We start from the raw sequence: 18,854 nt of genomic DNA on the forward strand, positions 1-18,854 counted from the left end.
GGTCGTCCACCTCAGGGATTCCAGCTGATGTTTTTACAAAGGAATTGCAGAATGTATAACTACAATACTGCAAGAGTACAGAATGAATATACCGCAGTGTGTGGCGAGTACTGCATAATGTATCTATACTTTAAGTTTAATAAGAAGAGTTTGAATGATTTCATCAAATATTTTGAAAATGATACAATCTGCAATGATGTTTTATTATATACTTTATTTAAATCATGTTTTAAAAATAAATAATAAATACAGAAACTGTCTTTTTAATCGTAGTAACGAATGTGATAGAGGTAATTAGTAAATTACCTGTATCACGTTCATGGAAATTTAGACATTGAGTCGCTCACCAATCATTAGCTAAATGACCAGTGATTATTAATGATTATGGATCTGTTTAAATTAAAATGCTAACTTTGAAACTATAAGAGATATCGAAAAACGGATCAGCGCAATCGCTCGGAAATACATCAAAACCCCCAGTTTGACACCAAACTTCTTTTTTTTTTTTTTTAGTAGGCATCACGAGCAAGTGAGCCAGAATCGAGGAGCCAGAACCGGCGAATCCCTACTACTGTGAGCCAGAACCGGCGAATCCCTACTACTTTTACGAGATTCATATAACCTTGTGGGTATGTGTTGTTCATCACCAACAGTCATTTGGTGCTTGTATTACTGCTAATAAGTGCTTAAATGAAAATAAAAAATCTGCTTAAAATGTAAACCTTTTATGATTTTTTTATTCTTTAGTAGACGCATACCTATTTATTCGCAATGGAAACAGTTCTGTCATCCCAATGATGTCAGCGGGCGCGAAGTACTGATTGTTCAGGAATAATAATCATTACATAAAGGCAAGTTTAGACAGGGTCAGTAACTGACGTCAGTCGATTGCCGAGTCCGTGCTGACCTGGCACTGCCATCGTATAAATTGATTTCAAGTCGGTACAGTACTGTCGCGTCAGCACTGACTTCAATATTCCCGCTTCATATTTTCGGCGTCAGTCCGCTCCCCCCGCCACCCGCGCCAGCGCAATTGACGCCGTGTAAATGTTGAAGTCAGTCGCTGCCACTGTATTGTACGGGGACCACGCTGCGTCGCACAACTCGCACCGCATCACAAAATGACGCGAAAACTGAACGACATGGAAAACTTGAAGCTTATTCAATTATACCGCGATAATGAATGCCTGTGGGATAATAAATCACAAAATTATAGAAATAAAGAAATGCGTGCAACATCATTACAGAACATTGCACGAGTATTGAATTTAGAAGGGTTTGGCCCTACCGAGGTCAAAAATAAAATTAAAAACTTGAGGAACTTACTACTTGGAAATGGATAAAATTAAAAAGTCCTCAAAATCAGGCGCTGGTGGAAATGTGTATATCCCAAAAGTGAAATGGTTCGAAGAAATGGACGCTTTTATAAGAAATGTATCTATACAAAGGAAAACAACAGTAAGTACCCACAATATTTATTTATTTTTAGTATAAAAATCACTCAAAGTATAACTTAATAAATTCTGTTGAACTGCCACGGTACTCTTCCATTCGTCATAAAGTATTCTTTTAATAGATCTCTTCTCTCTTTCGCATTTACGGAGTGGTTACCTCTAAGTTGATCAGTTATACTTGTTAATGGAGTTATTTCCGATCTCCAAGTACCTGGTATTATTTGTCCTTCAGAGTCCTTTCTGTCTACACAAGTAGGTGTTATGTAGGAGTTAATTTTTTTCGCAACCAATTATGAAGGGCACAGGATGCACAGACGATTGCATCAACTGTTTTCAAACTGGTGGGAATTGCTTTTTCAAACACACGGAATCTGGAAACTAGAATTCCAAAAGCATTTTCCACAATACGCCTCGCACAAGATAATCTGCAATTGAAGATTTTTTCACCGGTAGTCAGTTGCGTACCTGGATACGGTTTTAGTAAATAAGTCTTTAAGGGAAAAGCTGCATCCCCAACAATTATTCCATCCATTGGCAGTAATCCATCTTTCTAAACGGCGATAAATGGAAGAATTTTTAAAGACTCTCCCATCAGAAGCGCTGCCATTCGCACCAACATCGATGTATGAAAAACAGTAGTTATGGTCTACAATAGCCACTATTTGGTGGAGCTTTGATAGGAATATGCTTTCCATCAATTGCTCCGTAACACGAGGGAAAATTCCATCTGGTGTTAAATCCGTACTCGATAATTTTCCATTCATCCTCTCCATCTGGAATCTGCAAATGAAAAATAATAATTGTATTAAACGGACAATAAACAATAAAATCTTTCCTCTTGTAGTAATGTGTGTACATCTATACTAATAATAAAACTAATAATACATAATAATAATCGATTTAGGTACTCGTTAACTAACTGATTACTTATTTTCAGGATAATTCTGATACTCCCAGAAATATTCCTGTTTCTGGTGATGATGATGATGATGTTGAAGATGAGATAAGATCAGAGAGAAGACAGCTTAGTAATGCTGAAAATAATAACACTGGAAATTCACCAGCTTCAGAATCCGGGCTGACCACACCAAACTCCAATCAACCGAAAAGACCGAGATCAAAACGTAGCAAACTGTCTCAGATGTCCGAAATGATAAAAGACATAAAAAATGTATCACATAGTATTAATATGCCATCAGACGAAGAAAATGATTGTGATATTTACGGAAAGCATGTGGTTTCTCAGTTAAAAAAACTCTCTGAGGAACAGTGTATAATAGCACAGGAAGAAATTCAGAGAATAATATCCAAGTGTAGACTAGCAGATCTAGAAAAGAGAAGAAGAAACGTCAATATCTCCCCAAATAAACACTTTTCTATGAGGGCTACTACTAGTACACAGCCTCAGCAGAACCGTTATACTCCTAGTCCAGCTTCTACGACAAACAGCGGCAACAGTAGCTCCTTAGGATTTTATCCCACCCAGTCTACACAGACAGCTGTCCGAAGTAGCAGCTCTATGGGAATTTACTTTTCATCGCCAACTGAAGGTCCAAGATATGTAGATCCCAGTCAGGTGATCATCAGTGCCGCCCGTACTCCTAATAACGTTGAGTGGGAAAGCGACAGTGCAAGTGCAACTAGTACTTTTTCAATAAATAACTTACCTTAATCTGTGTTTTCAATGACTCATATATTATTGCCCAGCACACTTCCGGTATTAAATTAGAAATAGATGGTATCGAGACACGATAAAAGTGACTGAGATTTCGAAACGACATGCCAGAAGCCAAAAATGTCAGCGTGATTTCGAGTTTCACTTTGGCTGGCAAGGCGTCTCTCATAAATGTGTTTTGACGCTGAATGGAGCTTGATAACAACATAAGCAATTCGTTGAAGTTGTTTGACGTCATTTTCAAAGCCAGTTTATATTCCCGAGGATCTTCAATTCTCAACTGGTTTATCAACATAGCAGAACCTCCATTTTTATCTCTGTCATCTATCCATTTTCTCACCCAAACTCTTTTCTGTTTGGATAATTCTTCTTCTAACATACCAGTTACTTCTTGCATCATGACAAACGTAAATTTTTTCAACAAATTACTAAGTTTTATTTTTTGCTGTTTTCGAGAATTCATTTTTACGCACTGACTTCACAAACGTGTGTACACCAAAAGAAATATCCTCGACTACTGACGAAATACTGACTGCGTATAAATAGCACGAGTCAGTTTTCGGCGCCAGCACTGACGACAGTTAATGACCCTGTCTAAACTTGCCTTAAATGATATCTATATTCTGACCAGAACGGTACCGTGTTTCACTAATCAGAAAAGATAGGAATGCAAAGCTAATATATGGTTAGAAAGAAGGGATGCACAGCAATTGATGTCGATTCAAGTTCAGTAACAACAAAAGAAACCAGATTACCGGTTAAGTGATATAGGGACCGTAAGCTTTGTTAAGTTTTTGAATCTCACCATTTTCTGATAGTCATAGATAAATTTTATAAACGAGCAGATACGTGCATTACCCTCTGATATGCCAACACGTCCCGCGCGCTCGCAGAAGCCACTTGCTGAGCTGTTTTGGCGCCAAATCCGGCGCCGGCCACTTGAAACGTGATACCAATTTGTGTTTTTTATACTCGAGTTATCATAATGTTACGGGTTGCTACATAAACAAGCTTGGTAATTGTAAACAAAAAAGTGATTTATGATAGATTCGTGCTGTGAGTGACGCCGCTCGTAATATCCAAAACGCGTCAAAATAAAAATATTGCAATTGAATTCTTTGTATGACGTTATAATATGATCTAATGATATCTATCAAAAAATAACTTCTAAAAAAATACGGAAGTTACTAACTAAAAATCAGTGGGTGTGGATTTAAATACCTAAATGTTTAAATCCTTTATTAGCGTCTACTAGATTAAAAGCTATGAGGTCGATAACAAAAGATGATGTTATAAATGATACCATGATATAATGTTGGAATAAAATTTTTGATTACCTAACGGCCGTTCCCAATATACTATCTACAGCTATCTCTATAGATAAATTACTACTTCTACTGTCAGTAATTAGCTGTCAATAATCTGAAGCTGTCCCAATATACCCGATAAGTCATTCTTATCGCCTTATATTGGGACGCGTGAATTGCAATTTCCATACAAACTTCTATAAACGCTGGTAAGCTATACGTTGTCCCATTGACAGACAGCGTGTACGAATAAGTTGAGTTACCGTCGATAAGTTTATTCGGACAGGAAAGTCAACGATAGTTACGATTTTTATCTCAAGTAAGAGATAGACTGAATATTGGGAACGGCCGTAATAGTATTGGTGGTTAAATTTAAAGCATTAACATTATAATTTTTTTTAAGTGCTACTTAAAACATAATCAATACAAATAGTTTTAAATGGTTAACACTGTCTTATTTATTGGTACATAAAACTACTTCAACTATCAATTAAAATACTTTACAGTTAAAGAAATAACACATCACTCACTAAATAAATCATTAAAACACATAAAACCATTGTATTTTATTGGCCAATTTTTAAAAGAAGCTAAATATAAATGCAATAATTTATCACAACATACAAATAAATACGAATCCGGTAAAAAGAGCCGGTTCTATGTATCAAGGTCCATTAACGCAGAAAAAGTAACTCGAAGTATATAATTATTTTTAGTAGACGGCGACGGTTGATTTTAAATGCCTGCCATTTTGGTGTGGTCAGTGCGCATGTTAAATAACGTCATACTGATTAACTATAAACAAACAAGTGGAAAGCAGTCTTGTTGTAGGCATCATTTGCTAGATACTTTTTTAATCAACGCCTCACAATATGTGCAAATACATATGTTGTAAGAATTATTTTTTTGTTGACGAGCGAGGCCGTTACCTCGTAGTGATTTAGAGAAAAGACACAAATTTGAATTGGTATTGAGTTGCTTCGTATTAATTTTACAAACACTAAGCAGGTGTTGATAATCACTGACGGGGTTGTAGTGGGTTCGCCTGTCGCAGATTGGTTAGTGATGGGGTCAGCGCCACGGACGCGGTCGCGGCGTCGGCACGTAGCGACGCGAGACTCGGTCCTCGCTACACGACTCTGAACACAAACGATACAATTATTATCTAAAGAGAATGGACCGACACTTAAAACTTGCGCGGATATGGGCGTGGCATCCATGACGCGATCAAAAGTAACTAATCACATCGCTTCCAGCCAAAAGCGAATGCTAGAACTGTATATTATACAACTAAGTTCTATGATTATTGTGTTGTGTAAGTGGCATATAGGTACCCAGAGGCAGCAACTCTCATGAATTGGTAGCATTAAATATAGACGATAACATACCTTAGTATATTATGACGTTATGCGCTCGACGTCTTACGACATAGACACCAGAAAATTAGAAGCAGAACATTAATAAGGTAGCGGTGATAGTAATGTCTCTCATAGCGGTTGAAATGATGTGTCATCCTAGCAACTTGTACCTGGACTTCATAATGCAGTTATGCATAGGTTTAATTAAAATTTTGCATCTACGCCAAATTTAATTTTAAAATGAATAGCAGTTCCACTGTATCAACAAGATCAAAAATAAGTTATTAACGCAGTATTCCAATGATCTATTGATTATATTCAGACCAAAGTATTTATTTCATACTTTAGTTACCATAAGCCTCTTGTATCATTTATCGAAAATGTAAGTTCTGAGTCTGAATAAATCTATGGAATATATTCAAATAATATGTAAAATAACTAGCAAACTTTGTATCAGTATGATCATAACTAAAACCTACCTTACAATTATCCTCTTCCCGAAATTTTACATTCGTGCCATTATCTTAAAGCCAAAATTTTTGAAGGTTTCACTTCTACCACGTGTGAATAGCACACATGTTTTTATTTATTTCTTACTATTTTTCAACATTGTTATCAATCAAACAGTGACTATGTCGGCTATTACAGAGTGTGCCATCTAATTTTATTATCTATCTACTACTTGAAATATTTAGGGACTAAAAGAAACTAAAAGCTTAGAAAATAACGTTTAGCCAAGGGTGAGATCTCTAGAGCGTAGGTACTTAGGCTTTGCTCACACTTATCTAGCGAGTTGAGTCGAAGTCCACATTTATAAACAACGCTGTGGAATGAGCTTCCTTGTGCGGTGTTTCCGGGACGATACGACATGGGTACCAAAAAACGCGCGTACACCTTCCTTAAAGGCCGGCAACGCTCTTGTGATTCCTCTGGTGTTGCAAGAGAATGTGGGCGGCGATAATCACTTAACACCAGGTGACCTGTACGCTCGTTTGTCCTCCTATTCCATAAAAAAAATATTAACATCGCTTTGAGTGCGCGCTATGCTTAAGCTTAAGTCCACCATAACGTCAACTTTGGAAAAACTTAGGCAATAAGCCGAACAAAAAAGAGATCTACAATTGTTTGCGTCATCACAACTAACTACAAATTATAATACGAGAATCAGTGATGCAAATTGTATCTGGGAGTTCAGATTTAAATAAATGTTAATGATCCTTTAATTTTCTGAAATACTGAAAATAGTTACATAATATTATATTAAATAACGTTGAGCTCAGCTAGGTTTTACATAAGTACTTAAGAAAAAGTAAAAAAAATGTAGGTACTTCGAAATATTTAGGTAGTGCTAGTGACATGTAACATAAAAAAAACATTCCAATAAAACAAAGTTCGTATTAGGCAAATAAATGATCGGAAAAAGAAAAAAAAATATGGTTCTATGTATACCTAAACTCTTAGCTGAAAAAATGAGAAATATGGCAGAACATTATTACAAGTACGGTAAGCCATGCACATCTAGCGATGTAAATCAATAGTGTTACCATAGTATGAGTGTGTCATCAGCGATGCCGACACCCGTTTGGCTCGCGGAGGAAACGAGCCGCAGTGGCTTTGCGTCATGAGATCCCTGTTCACACACACCATACTCAATACACAACGCTCTCAATAATATAATAACGAGAATAAGTTCTATTGTAGATATTGATAAGATATTATGTATCAATATTCAGAAATTAAAGGTGACATTAATATATTATCAATAGTTTTGAGATACCTATACCATCAGAATCCTTGCCTCTAGGTTTACCAGTCCAAACTCCAGAATACAGGCAAAAAGAAAGCAGTAGATAGATACGACACTTGAAAGCCTGGGAAGTCCCTAATCTTGTCACAAACTCGGAGTCGTCAGGAAATTAAGGAAACATCGCATTAAATACATAATATTTATATTACCAAATAATTAACGCCCAATTTCAGCGGAATTATTTTAATTTATTCGTCTACTACCACACTATACTTATAGGTATTATATCAACCTTTAATAATAATTATTGGAAAATAATGACTATGAATGTAGTAACTTAGTCAATGTAACTCACGTAGGTCTGCTCAGTCTTGGCGGAGATCTCAGCGCGAGTGAACGTCTCCTACTCCGGTCTGCCGATATCATGGCGCAGCGTTCAGCGGGCGAGCTCGTTATGAATGTATCGTGCAGGTTATAACATGCTGCAGTTATCTGTGACATTTTTAATTAATAATAAAATAGTGTGCGAACGAAGCAAAAATCATTAAAATGATTTATTCCTCGTGCTATTCTACGTTTTTAGAAAGAACAATTTTGTAAAAATCTTGCGTAAATGGCTTTGACAATTAATTATTAAATAATGAATACGGCTGTATGGGCTTGACCCCTTTGCCTAAAGGACGAAGAAGCGAAAAAAAAATAACGAATGTCGCAAACGTCAGAAAATTTTAAGAACCAACTTCACCCTATTACTTTTGTGTTACAGTGATGCGCGCGCAACTTCTAATTTCACTCTCATAATTTTTTAATAACGTGCCTAAAGAAGTATTCTACGTTTTTAGAAAGAACAATTTTGTAAAAATCTTGCGTAAATGGCTTTGACAATTAATTATTAAATAATGAATAAGGCTGTATGGGCTTGACCCCTTTGCCTAAAGGACGAAGAAACCAAAAAAAAAATAACGAATGTCGCAAACGTCAGAAAATTTTAGGAACCAACTTCACCCTGTTACTTTTGTGTTACAGTGATGCACGCGCATCTTAAAACTCCACTCTTATAATTTTTTAATAACGCGCCTAAAGAAGTATAACTTCAAAAACTTATTCGGCAAATTGCAGCATTACGGCGTTTCAATAAAAATAATAAAATCATCCTTAAGAGGTCGAATGCAAACAGAGGTTATATATTTAGCAACGTTTTCAGATGTTCAACAAAGGTATCATCGGTATGTACATACACTTCTAAGAAAGCTGATTGGTTCCTATATTATCTAAAGTAACTAGTTTTAGTCGAATTACTAATGCATACTTTTGCTACTATTATGAAACTGTAAATAAGATAAGAATACATTACAAAAATGTGATCTAAAATAATAATGAACATGAGTACTAATTACCTGCTGTATCAACCGTCTATGTAGATCTACATCTGCTCCCCTAATGCCCTCTCTATCCTGATGCAACTGAAGCGCGCACAGCAGGGCGTCTTTGATCGTCTGCACTGTGGTTTGCACGCGTTCGGTGCGCATCAAGCGACGCACGAGGTAGCCTTTAGCGCATGCAACGATCTTTGCCGCCGCAGCGCGCTACGGGTTGATTGTCCAAAGAGAAGTTATCATAACAATACCAATTGCTGATCAAGAAGAATTTACTAAGGAAATGATTGACATGCTTAATCCATTTACCTATATCATAAATTGTAATTTTTGCCAGAAAGCATGGGAAAATTGTTTCACATAATACTATTATATAGTATTTACTTAAAATATTATAAGAAAACGGCTCGGTTCAAAGTTCAGATATAATTAAACAATAAAAAAATGACTAAAATTTCGTATTAAATTTTTTTCATATGCTTAAGAGTGGGCGCGGGATATTATAAGGGCTTGCAGGAAACTCGAGCACCAAATTTAAGATTATGTTAAGTGCTTTAATATTAAGTACAAGTGCTAGATGTACTCTTAAATTAATGAATGGATACAAATACCTAATGTTGCAGTTTTACAGATAAAAGTATCTATACGAGAGTACTGATCTAAAATATTTCATCTATAATAATATATTCAATAATATGACAAACGAGAAATATTTCAAACTTTCTATCTAATATTTAAATTCTATTATAAGACAAGTATCGATAAAGAAAAGATTACAATTCTGCTAAGTAGGTGTATTTGACTAATAGTCTTACCTCCTTTACTGTGGGTTGACATTTATTCGGATTATTTTTTGCAGCGCACATGCTCTTGAGTGATTTCTGTATTGTTTCCTCCATACTCTTCAAAGAGAGATCGGTGTACTTGGCTGGCATCCCCGTGGGGTACGTCGCCGGAGTATTGACTTGTTCTTTATAACTCTGATTAAATAGACGATATTCATCACTATCGTCTGTCGTGAAGGTAACATTTAAATCAGCCATCGTATCGTTCGTTCTGTCTGTCAATAAAGGCTCGTAATCTCGGTTCGTCGATGCACTGCTCTCATAAGTCAATTTTCTTGAGGTACTTCTTCTATCTGGAGAAGCATTTCTTTGTACGGGTTTTTGTCCCGCCTTAGGTTTGGCTTTATCGATGATTGGGGTTTGTTTTTTAATATTACCAGTTATGTCTCTTGATCTCTTTAAAACGTTGTCACACTGGTTTAAATAATTATTAGTATCTGTCAGAGTGGCAACAGGACTGTCAGAGGTCCGCTCGGTTCCTATATGATTAATCACTTGACTCAAACTTACAGGGCTATTAGCCTTATTTTCGTCACTCCACGCCTCTTTCACTTTATTAGGCGGCTTAGGGCATATTGTTTTTAATTGGCTATATAATAAATTATTCTGCTCCTCGAAAACTTGTTGCAATAGCATTTGTTCTTTCTTTTGTTTTTCAACTAAGTTTTCCATTTGGGCCAACTGTTGTTTTTGTATTTTTTCATAAAGTTCCCGTACTCGTGTTGCTGGATCTTCCGATTCCGAAATATGTTTCTTCGTAGTTAGGTCTTCTTTATCTTTTTGAAGCGGTTGCTTGGGAGTGATTGCTTTATTAACAATAGGCCTATTATGTTGTTCGCTATTACTTCTGCTAAGATTAAAATTATTTTTGGATTTTTGAACGGAATCACTTTTATTCATAGGTTTATAGACATTAGAAACACGATTGTTTCGTTCTTGAACTGACCGAGCCCGTGCTTTAGCCAGTGATGTTTTCTTTACAGCTGGCTTTGCTGTTACGTTCTTGTTTACAGCATTTATATTTTTATTTTTTAATTCTAACGCCATAGAAGACCATTTCACTTTTGCGGTTTCTAAATCCCAGCTCCTTCTCTTTTTGGATGGAGAGGTCAGATTCGAAAGAGACTCACTCATTGATATGGAATTTATCTCCACACCTTTACTCTGTGACTGTACTTCCAAATGAGCCATTAGTAAAGGACTAGGTATTAAAACAGTATAAGATCTTTGACGTGAAAGTGGAATAGATTCCATATCTTTTGAAGACTCTTTGTGAATGTCGTTTAAAGAACCTGTAAAGATTTTAGTTTTCAGGGGAAATGATCCATTTTCTTCAAATTGTAAATTAATAGTATCAGATGAAATATTTTTACCAACATCGACGGAAACTATATGTCTATCTTCTTCTATGTTTGCTTTCACTGGATCTATTTGAGATAAAATCTTTTCCCCTAGCCTCGCAGAATCGCAATCTCTTACAGGTAGCTCAATTGGTAGGTAACTCTTATTGGAACAAAAACTACTGTTGTTTAAGCTCAGGCTTAAATCTATAACTAATTTTGACGAAGACTTCGAATTCTCAAAATCAGTTAAAGGAGAATACATTTTTGGAGTGTCCGAAATTAGATCAAATTTTTCCTTCTTGGTATCACAATCAGTTAGTATCACAGACTGAGGAGACAAGTCATTCTGCTCTGACTCAGGTAGCTCAGGTGCGTCAGTTATATCAGTCGAGTCGGTATCACTTTCAACAAATGATTTAAGAGTTCTGATTCTTGCTTCAACTTCCTTTGCCAAAAGTTTATAGTAATGCATTTCCTTGCGACGTTCCTTACACAGCTGAAAAATGATTAAAGAACAACCTCTTTAACATTACTTCATGGTATTAACAATTTTTAGTCTACCATTTATAGTACTTTATCAATAAGATATATAAGCCCATTATCGTAAGTCGTAATGAAGTATGTTTATCGAGTGATTTGGGTACGATTCATGGCATGGTAAGGCATAATATATTTTAGTTATATCGGGAGATAAAGTGTTGCTCTAGTATTCGAAGGAGATACAGATGTTTATACCTATATTATAAAGAAATTTGCACCGAAAAGCTACATTTCAGAATATTTCAAAATGCCTAAATTGAATCGTGGTCTGTTGATGTCAGGCATACCACAAACATGCATTCCACAAGTGGATTTTTGCCTCATACAGCTATTTTGTGAAATAATCTGCATGCAGTAATCTCTAAATAATACAACTTCGGTACATACAAGCTTAGAGCAATTCCTACCGACCTCAAAGGCTGGAAACATCACTAGTCCTCTTGTATTGCAGATACCTTTGAGCTTTTCATTTCATTTTCCATCAAGTGAGCCCGCTAGCTTGTAGCGATGAACTGACTTTCTTTGGTGTGAAAAATGGATAAATAAAACTGGATTGGGCATGAACCAGTCACGGATCAGTCTTTTGATCTTGTCCCGTCTCATAACAGTTAGGACTGGCAACACTGATTGTGTTGCCAGTCCTAACTGTTATGAGACAGGACGTTATCACACTACACTCACCCTGATGAAGGACCTTATTGATAGAACGAACAAACTAGTCGGTACCTACACCGATAAGCCGTGGGTAAAGCCGTATAAATAAATAAAGTTAAAGTCTCACGAAAGTTTTTATAATTTAAGTTATATCCAGTGTTGTAACAGGTGTATAAGGTTCTCCATATTTTTTATTAATATCGATTTTGTTTGTAAGTTTTGTGTTGAGATTTTTAATCAATATTCTGGTGACAATTCAATTGCGACGACCCCTATAGCCCAGTGGTTAATGACCCTGTCTACTGAGCTAGAGGTCCCGGGTTCGAATCCCGGTAGGTGCAATAATTTATATGATGAATATGAATGTTTGTTTCCCAGTCACGGATGTTTATTTGTATTTGTGTATGTTTAAGTAAGTATATTGTACTAGCTTACCCGGCAAACGTTGTTTTGCCATATAAATTGTATTCATCTTTTGCTTGCTAGTTGATAAGAGATGGCGCTAGTTGTATTCATTAGTAACAATCACACTCCGTTTATATTTTGTATAATTCACACTATAGTTTTATAAATAATAGACTATTTGTTATTCTGGTGTGTAAGCTTTATTATTGTAAGGTTTCATCAAAATCTATTCAGTAGATTTTGCGTTAAAGAAGTTCAAACATACATCCAGACATACAAACTTTCACATTTATAATATTAGTAGGAATAATTACATCGTTGTCTTGCACCCATAGTACAGGCTATGCCTAGATTGGGGCAAGACAATTTGTGTTAGTATGTCAATATTATAATTTTTTTTATAAAAATTAATTATTTTCGTGTTATTCAATACCTACCGGTACTTGCCATTAAAAATACCGAATTGAACATTTTCTTTACACATTAAAATGAACATTGGTAAGTAAGTAACCTTTAACAATTAATATAGTAAAATAATAAACAAAGATTCAACGACTGTATCTATAAAGAATCGTTTTTTAGTTGTTGGTATATATTTGTGACTAAGGTTTGGTTGGAAAAAATGTTTCCATGCTGTACAATAATGAAAAGTCTCAAAAATTATTAAATGATATTCAATTATACAATCATTATAATTCAAGAAACACTCGAATCTCACACTTTTAAATAAATATATCCTAAAATGATTTAGGTAGTGTCTTATGGAAGAGAAGGACAAACGAGAGTATGGGTCACCTGATGTTGTGTGATCACCGCCGCCCATATTCTCCTGTAGCACCAGAAGAATCGCAGAAGGGCTGCCGGACTTTTAGAAAAGTTTACGAGCTTCTTTTTTTGAAGACACCCAAGCTATTAACTAATCCTACTTAATATTATAAACACGAAAGTTTGTAAGAATGTATGGATGTATCATGTATATCCATACATTCTAGGCTACTCCTGAATGGATTTTAATTCTAAACACTCGACAAGTTCAAAATTGTACAGGCACCTTTGCTGAAGTGAAACTTCTTTAGAATCGTTGTGATTTGAAACGAAAAAGCGAGGCCGTTGCCAGCTATTATTTATTTATAAAACTATTATTTTGGTAGCCTCGCAAAATTATGATTACAACAATATAAATATCGGTCCAAGGTTCTCGAGGGTACAGATAACGAATTTGGGATCATTTTTAAATTCAAGATGGCAGCCAAGTAAAATTATGATTCAACAATATGGATATCGTATCCGAGATTCTGGAGGGTGTCGAGAACGAATTTGTGATCATTTTTGAAATCAAAACCACCGCGGAATTTTTCTATATTGGGGCTGTATCTATGCATGGTAGTAATAATGATAACCCTAATGCCAAACAAGGAAACTGTGTGCAAACGAACACGAAACATTAGAAAACGTCAGATATTATTTGTGTTTTGATGTGTTCTTCTTCACTGCATAATATTAATACAACTAGTCCATCTTCACGGACTGATGATGCAAATGAGAATGAAAATGTCCGTTATGTTATAGATAAAAGAAAGATAGAAGAAAATGGAGGCATGATGATCTAGCTAGATGATAACCAAGCTATATATAGCAAATAGTTGAATATATAGCAGGTTTGGGGTTAGATCTCTGTCACCATGTAAACGCATGGGTTGCATTCACTTGTTAACTGTGAATAGTAAGTTAGAGTACCACAAATTAGATGGAGGTGGAATTATATATGCCACAAGCAACATATATAAGGTTTGTAAAGCTGTAGAGTTTGTAATATATGTAATACTAGCTGACCCGGCAGACTTCATACTACCTCAATCCATAAATAAAACACCTAAGCTTTTGTATAAAATAAATTTAAAACAAACAAAAGGAATCCTTTTTTTATTGAAAAAAATAAAAAAAATACTCTGTATGAATGAAATTATATTATTATTTTCGATTTTTCCTGAAATACTGGCAATTTATAAGGTTTCAATTTGATATTGACAGACACACACAGTTATGATCTAAGTAGTTATTCATTATAAACTATTATTTTAATTACATTTCTGAATGACGGGGGACACTTCAAAGAATTTCGTTGTTTTTATTTCATTCCAAGCATTTTCTAATTTATTCACCTTTTAAACCTTAATTATTAAGCTTGGTGAAAAATAGTAAACTTGATTGAAAGTTATGGAAAATGATAAAATTTTAGTTGTTTTCAAAAATCCTAATTATTTTTCTAAAAATATATACAGTTTACATGAAGGGGCTGTTTATTTTTCAATACTTTTCAATGAGTATTTTTATTGTGGAACTTTTAGTAATGTTTCAGTTACATTACTATTTCGTTGTTTGAAATTTGTGTTAGTTATGTATCCGAAAAAGTATAAATGCTTGACGATTGCTGAAAAGAAGAAGTTAATCAAAAAAGTAGAGGAAGGTGAAAAGACTGATGTTGCAAAAGAAGTTAAGATTCCTCTGTGTACTATATTATTAGACTGCAGACTAACCCACCCATTAGCATTGCACTCCACCATGCGACAGACGAAACAGATGGAGGAAAGCTGTAGACAAACTTAAGCGGAGTCACAATCCTCAGCAATGAGGAAACAACTGTGAAGAAGAAGAACACAGTTAGGCGGCGGCTATCAAAAGGAAGCCTGGATATAATGAAGGCCTTTGATTGTGTATGGCAAAAGGCGCTATTCTCAAAACTTCCATCATTCAAGCTTCCAGCATACAGGTTGTAGTGTATGGTTATTGCTTGAACCCGAATCCCGTGAACGCTGGAGTTCCCAAAGGCTGTGTGATTGCTCCTAGACTGTTACTTTTGCATATCAATAATTAATAATAATCAGCCAATGTAATATCTTTCACAAATTGCCCTGCATAGTCTGTTGTGCACAATGAGAGCCATTCAGTGTTATGTTCATTGAAGTCACCCAAGACAACCATTCCAGCGAATCTGTGCAAGCAGATCATTAATTGCTGTTTGGACACAACCCATGAGATGCCCTGTTTCTGTTTTACCACTATGGGACCTGTAGACATACACATACAAGCCATAGCCAGAGAAGAGACAGGTACATGACCTGAAAACCTCAAAATTGCCAAACCCGTGACAGCAGATATAACACATAAGGAAGGTGTACGCGCTTTTTTTGAAGGTACCCATGTGGTATCGTCCCCGAAACACCGCACAAGGAAGCTCATTCCACAGCTTTGTAGTACGTGGAAGAAAGCTCCTTGAAAACCGCACTGTGGAGGACCTCCACACATCCAGATGGGGATGATATCCTAACTTGCGGCGTGTCGTGCGAAGGTGGAATTTGGCGGCAGGAATCAGGTTAAACAGCTCTTCGGAACACTCCCCGTGATAAATGTGGTAGAAGACACACAATGAAGCGACATCTCTACTAGGGATGAAACGGATATCCGGTATCGGGCCTATCCGGCGGCCTTAATACTATCCGGCCGAATACCGGATAACCACCTACTATTCGGCTGTATAGGCATCAGACCCAATTAAAAAAAATCTGTATAAAAAATGTATTTTTAAGAAATATAATTAGTTTTAGTTGTAAATTTTTAATCACACCGTAGTAAATGAATTTAATAGAAAAAAAATTAATTAATTAGTACTCATACTGCACTAAAGGCAAATTATGGTGGATAAATACTAATTTCTCTGCATTGAAAGGTTGCTAACTTCGCTCATTAACGAAAAGAACCGAATCTAACCAAGTCTACTCGATAGTTCGCGCGCCGTCTACGCAAGTCTGTGTTTGTGTGTGCGATACACCAAATGGCTAAGTTCCACCGGATATTCGGCTATTCCTCCACATGGTTGGCCGAATATCCGGTATTGGGCCAAACTGCTATCCGTTTCATCTCTAGTCTCTAAGCAACGCCAAGTGATTTTTTTTCTTCTTTTTTCTCAATTTTTAATGAGGTATGTTAAATAAGCCGAATGGCTCTATTGAGATATCTACATCTCAATCATCATCATTATCAAAGTGGTGGTGGATGGGGTTTGAATTGGAGTGAGATTCCCCAATGATTTACTATATGTTTGTCTGCGAGTTACTGCAGCTAACATACCTCAAAAGATGACAAGTACTAATGAACACAGTATGGCACAGTTGATGTATCAAAAAAAATGTGTATGAGAGTACACAGTCCAGTCTTGCCATTTAAATTACAATATAGAATAAAAACTACTAAGAGGTCTATTTTGTAATCATTCTTTATATTTGTAAATTTAACAACTCTTTATTTTTGTGTCTGAGGTAGCAAACGACTTACCTGACAGAAAGAGAAATCCAAACAGATATTTCCAATATCAGAATTTAAGAGATGCATTGAAGTATGAAGCGGGAGTGTGCTCCTTGCTTTTAAGGTTCCTATGTTGTATTGTTTCAAGAATACTTTGATGTATACCAAAGTATTCCAGAGGATTATGTGCAAGGCACATAGTTTCTGGGAGACACATAGTTGTGGAATGCCAGACATCAACAACATTATTTCTTTAAACTTCCTTTCCATCATACTGTTTACTACTTTTATTTATTTCTTTAAAAATAAACAATATTAATTTTAAACTTACAACTGGAGGCAACAGTGGAACTCCATTAATTTTCATGCAGGACTTATACATTGTATCCCACGGGTCGTACATAGCGAATAAATCAGCCATTCTCCAACTACATCGTAGATATAATTTTCTTATGTTGCATATAATGCTAGCAGGAAATTGCTATTTATTATACACCAACGTTAATAAACTCGAACCTAAAAGTTTTGTGACTACAGAATTACGTCATTAAAATGAACCTACAGCCTAGACAAATTTGAAAATAACTTTGTAAAACTGTGTTGAATATGCACCTGTTCATTTGAAATTAATTCACGTTTTACGAAATTTGCCTTGGTAACCAATATAAATATTATAATAAGTTACAACAGATTTGTTATAGCTAAGCTTCCAATTTCTCTATGGTTGCTATTTCATTTATTGATAGCCTTTCTCATCATTAGATGAGAAAAATTAACAAGTAAATTTAGATAATTTTCATACTGCAAATAGCATTTGAATTTTGAAATAATATTTTGTGAATGGCTAAATTTCAAAATTACAGATCATAAACAAAATGTGGGCCTTCGCACAGACTAGGTATGTACTAAGTTACTAACTACCAAAGAGGATATAATCACTACGAGACACTTCTACCAAAAATCCTGAGCTCACGCACACATAGATAAAATGTGAGCAAATCTCAAACCAACCTCAACAACTGAAATAGTACTGCCTAGTACCTACCCAACCACTTTTTGACAACTTTAGATAAATGCAGCAAACGTATCGATATCATTGTGTGCTTTCATCCAACGCAGCCTAAGTCTGAGTTGGTTATGTGGGACTCACGTAAAACCTAAGTACCTACCCACTAAACACCACCTGAGATTGGCTTTGGGCAGGTGCCCTCTAAGCCTTCATCAAAGGCGACCTTCTCTTGGGGAGAGAGGTAAAAGCGGCATTCCTCTAATTGGGACTAGTGACGTCAAAAGGAGGATCACAAACTAGAGGTGAAATTAAATGCATCTGCTAGGCGATCCAGGTCAGACGAGAGTTGGTTTTGGTGTTGGGGATTTGCGTTTCTGGGCTTCCTGAATTGGTAACGTGAAGGAAAAGGGGTAAAATAATCCGCTGCCTCCTTAATCAAGGGATTGGGGTGATTGTCTGAGGACGTAAAGAAAGTTTCAGACAAGCACTTTAAGTGTCTATGGATGGTGGGGAGCTCTAAGTCCCGGTAAAGATCTGCGTTCCTGACTAACCAGCATTTACAGACTTACAGCAGAAAATGGATTAGACCGTTTGGAGTTTATATATAATGTTGGGTTTCGCATGAGCAGACTGGAGCGGCGTAAGTCATAACCGGTCCAATGCATTTATCACGGGGAGTGTTCCGAAGAGCTGTTTAACCTGCTTCCTGCCGCCGAATTCCACCTTCGCACGACACGCCACAAGTTAGGATATCATCCCCACCATCTGTATGTGTGGCGGTCCTCTACAGTGCGGTTTTCAAGGAGCTTTCTTCCTCGTACTTCAACGCTGTGGAGTGA

At 36.0% G+C, this 18,854-nt stretch overlaps 1 protein-coding gene across 6 annotated transcripts; it reads right to left on the minus strand.

The window, feature by feature from the left end:
- Positions 1-1,450: 1,450 nt before the first annotated feature.
- On the minus strand, positions 1,451-17,875 carry LOC126979519 (uncharacterized). Of its 6 annotated transcripts, none has more exons than XM_050828842.1 (7): positions 17,619-17,875; positions 17,338-17,522; positions 11,136-11,601; positions 9,733-11,054; positions 8,939-9,127; positions 7,897-8,033; positions 1,451-2,234 (listed from the first exon to the last, which is right to left on the minus strand). In XM_050828842.1, the coding sequence occupies exons 2-7, from the start codon at positions 17,425-17,427 to the stop codon at positions 1,898-1,900; spliced, it is 2,541 nt and encodes an 846-aa protein (XP_050684799.1). In that variant the 5' UTR covers positions 17,428-17,522; positions 17,619-17,875; the 3' UTR covers positions 1,451-1,897. The 6 variants fall into 6 exon arrangements, with proteins under 6 accessions (XP_050684799.1, XP_050684797.1, XP_050684798.1 ...); XM_050828843.1 differs by lacking the exon at positions 1,451-2,234 and adding exons at positions 4,355-5,575; positions 7,339-7,424 and having other exon boundaries at positions 9,733-11,601; positions 17,619-17,874; XM_050828840.1 differs by having other exon boundaries at positions 9,733-11,601.
- Positions 17,876-18,854: the final 979 nt, after the last annotated feature.

The sequence above is a fragment of the Leptidea sinapis genome, chromosome 3 (genome assembly GCF_905404315.1).
Source record: "Leptidea sinapis chromosome 3, ilLepSina1.1, whole genome shotgun sequence".
Taxonomy (NCBI): Eukaryota; Metazoa; Arthropoda; class Insecta; order Lepidoptera; family Pieridae; genus Leptidea; species Leptidea sinapis.